The sequence below is a fragment of the Clupea harengus genome, chromosome 1 (genome assembly GCF_900700415.2).
Source record: "Clupea harengus chromosome 1, Ch_v2.0.2, whole genome shotgun sequence".
NCBI lineage: Eukaryota > Metazoa > Chordata > Actinopteri > Clupeiformes > Clupeidae > Clupea > Clupea harengus.
Genome location: NC_045152.1, coordinates 17,794,573 through 17,800,966, shown reverse-complemented (window position 1 = coordinate 17,800,966; position 6,394 = coordinate 17,794,573). Strand labels below are relative to the sequence as shown.

At 46.1% G+C, this 6,394-nt stretch overlaps 1 protein-coding gene across 2 annotated transcripts in view; it reads left to right on the top strand.

Annotated features, from left to right (window-relative positions):
* prkcab (protein kinase C, alpha, b) overlaps positions 1-6,092 on the top strand; it is a 116,202-nt gene extending 110,110 nt beyond the window's left edge. For both annotated transcript variants that reach the window (XM_012818270.2, XM_031569268.1), the window contains 4 exons: positions 465-545; positions 1,821-1,928; positions 2,487-2,627; positions 5,540-6,092. In XM_012818270.2, coding sequence (XP_012673724.1) covers positions 465-545; positions 1,821-1,928; positions 2,487-2,627; positions 5,540-5,707 — 498 coding nt within the window. In that variant the 3' untranslated portion in view covers positions 5,708-6,092. The remainder of the gene's footprint in view (positions 1-464; positions 546-1,820; positions 1,929-2,486; positions 2,628-5,539) is intronic.
* Positions 6,093-6,394: the final 302 nt, after the last annotated feature.

Below are 6,394 nucleotides of genomic sequence, written 5' to 3'. Positions count from 1 at the left end.
TGTGTGTGTGTGTGTGTGTGTGTGTGTGTGTGTGTGTGTGTGTGTGTGTGTGTGTGTGTGTGTGTGTGTGTGTGTGTGTGTGTGTGTGTGTGTGTGTGTGTGTGTGTGTGTGTGTGTGTGTGTGTGTGTGTGTGTGTGTGTGTGTGTGTGTGTGTGTGTGTGTGTGTGTGTGTGTGTGCATTAGACCTGTGTTCATCCACAGTCAGTGTACAGTTCATTAGAACACTGAGGGCTCCCTTTACAGACACCTTTCTCTGATTATATTTAAGTCTGTTGCTGTACTGCTTTTGTTTCTAAAGCTGACTATGTTATTGTATACGTAATTGGGAGCAGTACTACATTTCAGTCACAAAAAGTAATCTGTCACCTGATGAAGGAAAAGGGACCAAAAAGATGACTACTGAAGCTTTGCTATACAGCCATGGGAAGTCTGTGTCATTCTGTGTTGCTCCTGCCTCCCACAGATCATCGCCTATCAGCCCTATGGGAAGTCAGTGGACTGGTGGGCCTATGGGGTTCTGCTCTACGAGATGCTGGCTGGTCAGGTAGGTGGGCAGGAATCCCAGTCACTTCACTTGAACCCATCATCAGACCAACAGAAATATGGCACTGTCAGGTAACCATGGCACATCAACTGTCATGATTACTAATGACATGACAGGGACTCTGCTATAACATGTTTATAACATGTTTATAACATTGTGAGTCTTTTGAAACAGGGTAAGGCATTACCAACATCCCTTTTCTCTGGCCAATGTGAACTAAACTTAGGACCGTGCTTTTCCTTCTTTTCAGTAGCACAGCATTGTCAGCCACCATGCCTGATTGGGATGACAGCAGGTGTACCAACACCAGCTGCTCATCCTAAGAAAAGCTTGCAGTGATGAGATTATGTAAGCGTGGCATAGGTATGGTTATATATGGCAACATTTGGTCATCTAGTGACTTGATCTCTGCCAGGCTAATGAACGCTCTCACTTTCTCTTCTTTCATTTTCCATGATTTACATTTTTAAGATACTGACCCTGCGATGGCATATTGCCCTTTTTCTTTCTCTCTCTACTGTCTTTCTCTCTGTGGCTAAGGTAGCCCCTGTCAATGCCTGATCTTTACTGTGCTGGCCCAGTCTGACCACTCCTCTTCCATGGGGGTCTGGGAAAGACACTTCTGTCCCATTCTCTCTGAGCACTTATCAGAGGGCCAAATGCCACAGAATGTCAGAGAACTGCTTTCAAATATTTGAGATCTGATAGCACCAAGTCTCACAACCCATGGTGTACTGTATGTTAATGTGGCCAAAGACTACCGCCTTTCAATGGATAGGATCTGTTAAATGGCATGCAAAACAACAGACCTATTCAAAAGGAATAGAAATCCCTTCAAATACTGAACTGTACTGTTGATAAGAAAGGCCACCTACTTAATTGCAAAACCATATACACTGTAATTAGTAATATTATATAGTTATGACATGATACTAGAAAGATAATCGAGAATAGGTTTTATTTTCAGAGAGCTCTTGTCCTCCAATGCTGTCTCCTGTTAATGACTTCCTGTCTCTTGTCCTCCAATGCTGTCTCCTGTTAATGACTTCCTGTCTCTTGTCCTCCAATGCTGTCTCCTGTTAATGACTCCCTGTCTCTTGTCCTCCAATGCTGTCTCATGTTAATGACTTCCTGTCTCTTGTCCTCCAATGCTGTCTCCTGTTAATGACTTCCTGTCTCTTGTCCTCCGATGCTGTCTCCTGTTAATGACTTCCTGTCTCTTGTCCTCCGATGCTGTCTCCTGTTAATGACTTCCTGTCTCTTGTCTTCTATTAGCCGCCATTTGACGGTGAGGATGAGGACGAGCTCTTTCAGTCCATTATGGAGCACAATGTGTCCTACCCCAAGTCCATGTCCAAAGAAGCTGTGTCCATCTGCAAGGGGGTGAGTCTTGCCTCTGCCCATGAACCTCTGTGTGCATGTCTCTTGACTCTTGAGAAAACCTGTTTGTCTCCTTCTCGTGGAGAGGAGCATAGGTGGGAGCTCTCGTGTCAGTGTGACATGCTCAGCGAGTGAGTGAGTGATGAGTAATTAAGATTCAAGAGTCTCCCTGTCACAGGGCCAATGGGGTCCACTCAGGATTGTAATGACGCGGCAGAGCGATCCATTGTGAGATTGCCGTCTCTATTCTGAGCGAGCGTTCATCACTCCCTATTGTTGTGTGTGTTCCCCCTCCCTGCTTCCTCCTCTGTGCTGCATAATTGTGCTCATCTGAAATATGGTTCAGAACAAAGATGGAAGGAAAATTCAGCCCCACCATCTGAGGTCACCAGCTGCCATGTTAGAAGAGGCTGTGGTGGTGATGCAGTGGGAGCAGATGACAGGGTTTCTTTTGGTGAATGTACCCATTACTCATGTGCCTAAGAAATGGACCCATAAGTTCTCTAAACTCAACAACCTTTATGTTTTTTCCTTTCAACACACACACACACACACACTCAGCTGATGACCAAGCACCCGTCCAAGCGTCTGGGCTGTGGGCCGGAGGGGGAGAGGGACATCAAAGAGCAGGCCTTCTTCCGCCGCATCGACTGGGACCGGCTCAACAACCGAGAGATCCAGCCCCCCTTCAAGCCCAAAGTGGTGAGGGATCAGACGAACGTCTATTGTGCTCTCACTCTCTCTCTTGTGCTCTCTCTCTCTCTCCACCTGTCTGTATTTCTCCCTCTCTCTCTCTCTCTCTCTGTCTCTCCCACTCGCTCTCTCTGTCTCTCACTCTCTCTCTTGTGCTCTCTCTCTCTCTCCACCTGTCTGTATTTTTCTCTCTCTCTGTCCCTCTTTCTCTCTCTCTGTCTCTCACTTTCTCTCTCTCTGTCTCTCCCTCTCTCTCTCTCTCTCTTTCTCTCTCTCTGTCTCTCACTCTCTCTCTCTTTCTCTCATTCTCCCTCCCTCTCTCTCTCACTCTCTCTCTCACTTTCTCTCTCTCTCTCTGTCTCTCTCTCTCTCTCTCTCTCTCTCCCTCTCCCTCTCTCTCTCTCTCTCTGGGTGTGTTTCTGTGGTTCTCTCTAGCCTCTTCTTTCCCTGTCACTTTCTTTCTTCTGCCCAAAAATGTCTACTAGGTCTATTAAAGGAAGGTAGCTTCAAATGTTTCAACATGTAGTGCAGACTAGCTATAATAAGTTTCACTCACTCAGAGAGTTGGCGGCCTCGGTCTGAATGTGTGGGCCCTCTAGAGCAGTGGTTCCCAAACTTTTCTGGCTCACGGCACCCCTAAACATATCTCTCTCCATCCACGGCACCCCTATTTTTTACTTTTTACTCTCAACCTCCTTTGTGTCATATTTGTACTTTATGCCATTTGATTTAACCTTGTGATAATGTTGAATAGGCTATAACTGCTTTTATTATAGGCATTACATTGAGAAGGTGAGGTTTATCTCATTTTTGTTATATTCAAATGAACCACTCTCATTAATTCAATTCATTTAATAGAACTTTTGAATAAATAGTGAACAGAATATGAACAGACAACGTCTGTCCCTCTCACAACTATATCACAGCCAAAATACGTATTGGTAATAATCGAGAAATAAACTGGCAGCAACAAAACATATCAGGAACAAACCTTCAATATAAAGTTCACAAAAATATAGTTATACAACTTATAAACTTAATGGGACACATGTGCCTGTCTCTGACTGCAGAGTTTGTCAATGCGAGGAGGGATTGTGGACAGTGCAACACGGAGGTCCTGTTCAACTGACAGCCTTGCCTCAGTTTATTCTTTATGTATGTGAGAGAGGAGAAAGCCAGTTCACAGAGGTCATTTTGACCTAAATCCATTGATTTTGTCTGTTGCAGACAGAACAGTTTAGTTCTTCCCCTGCATTTTCGCATTAGCTCATTCATGTGGGCAAACATGTCAGCTAAGTAAGCGAGTTGAAGCCACCAAAAGTCATCATTTATGTTCCCTTTGAAAGGAAGGTCATGGTCCCTCGCAAATGCCTGCAACTCTTCTCTTAGTTCATAAACACGGGCCAGTGTTCTCCCCCTCGATAACCACCTGACTTCTGTGTGCAGTAAGAGACCCTGATGTTCTGAACCCATTTCACTGCAGAGGGTAGTGAATAATCGTGTTTGAAGGGGACGTGACTTAACGTAATTCACTATTTTTACGACCTCATTCAAAACATCCGTCAGGTCTGGAGGCATCGTTTTTGCAGTTACAGCCTCCCGATGCAACATGCAATGCGTCGCTACCATGGTAGGATTCTTCTGCTTGGCTTTTGTTATGAAGCCTTTGACCGACCGGTCATCGAGGCCGCCCTAGCATTACCTCAACCATTTTTTTGCAGGCTTGGTAATATGAGCGACTCTGCTAACGTGTGTGGCTTTTTAGATTTATCCAGCAACTCGGCAACTAAAAAACTAGCTTTTTGTGCCTTCTCACACACACGCACAGTAGAAAGCATACGTTCGCTCTGTGTGGTATTCTGTGTTTTAAGCCTTTTGAAATATTCAATATCTTTGTTCTGGTGTGCCGGGTGCTTGGTCTCCAGGTGCCTTGCCAACTTGCTAGGCACCATGGCTGCATTAGCCAACGTCTCCCTGCAGACCAAGCATACTGGTGTGGGGCACGTTACCTCACCACACCAAGTGAACCCATACTGGAGGTACGAGTCGTTATAACGCCTCAATTTTCTTTTTGCTGACTTCGATTCCGAAGTCTGTTCCTGTGGAGGTGGATGCACTCTCTTTAAAAACGTATCCATTGCGCCTACCTGCACTCCATCTGCTGTCAATACGGAATAACGAACGAAGTCAACGAAAGAACTGTTGTTGACGTCACGCCCTGAATCATGTGTAAACTATTATTCTTTGTGCTGCGAATAATATTTTAATTGATATAATTACAATAAAATTAATTTTGAAATTGATATTATGTTTTTTTTTTTTTTTTTTAATGTCATTAAATGATCAAGCCTTGGGCCATTCCGCGGCACCCCTGAGCATGCGTCACGGCACCCCAGGGTGCCGCGGCACCCACTTTGAAAACCCCTGCTCTAGAGGCCGGGGCCTGAGGCCCCGAGGCCCCACTCTCCCCACAGAGAACACTGAGGACGGGTCTGTGGCAGCTATTTTAAAGCATGAATGGAAGGGGAAAGGCTTTTCATCAATCTGATTCAGCTCAGCAGCAGCAGTCTCTCTGTCTCTGTCTCTGTCTCTCTCTCTCTCTCTCTCTCTCTCTCCCCCTCTCTCTCTCTCCCTCTCTCTCTCTCTCTCCCCCCCCCCCCTCTCTCTCTCTCTTTCTCTCTCTCTCACGTTGTCTCCTGGTCCTTCTTCCTAAAAGGGTCTCCACAGTGTTCTAGTTGCCACATCACTTAAGCCTTTCAAAGGCAAGCGTCTAAAAATAGCCCCCAGATAAGAGAGAAAAACAATCATGTCCACTCTGACAGGCTCCATTCACTGATAGGGCCAGTAGAGTAGAGATGCATCTGGGCTAAAGGGGGAACAGCTCTGATCTGATGTTTGTGCTCCTGTCTTTTTCTGTCCAGTGCGGCAAAGGGGCAGAAAACTTCGACAAGTTCTTCACGCGCGCGCAGCCTGTGCTGACCCCGCCCGACCAGCTGGTCATCGCCAACATCGACCAGAGCGAGTTCGCCGGCTTCTCCTGCATCAACCCACAGTTCATCCACCCGTCCCTGCACAGCAGCGTCGTATGAGTTGCCACGGACGCCAGGAGCGGAGGGAGAGACTGGAGCTTTGGAGCGTTTTGGGACACGCAAATCCAAATTGCTAATGGCAAAAAAATTCACTAAAGATGGTCACCATAAAATAATTATTCATCCCCAAAATTCAAAAGCTTATCCGATAAATTAGTATGAATTTTCTCTTCCACTATTACCAACAGCAAGGTCCCCATTCATAAATGTATTTACAGTAGTATTTGGTACAGGGGCTACATTGTGGAATTATCAAAGTCCTTATTGGCAAGTCTCGTCACTCAGCGGCCATCTTGGCAACGCATCAGGGCAGCTACTTTGGGCGAACAAGATCAGGCTCCTATCTATTTCACTGCGCAGTGACTGCTATAGCCACGGAGGAAAATAAACAAGATCAGGCTCCTATCTATTTCACTGCACAGTTACTGCTATAGCAGGTGGACATAAACAGACATTCAGGTGAGGCGAAACATCAGTTATGCCTTTTCCGACAATCTGATTGGCTCTTTATAATACAGGGCAGGACTTCCTGTTACAGATCCGCCATCTTTGGCGTTCATTGTCCCCTCAGCGATGTGTCTCCTCCCTTCTCATGTCTCTGGCACAACAGACCTGCAAAGCTCCGCCTGCGGCCCCAGCTCTCCCGAAGGCCAGTTTTAGCTAGGCCATAGCTCTCAGATTGAAAAC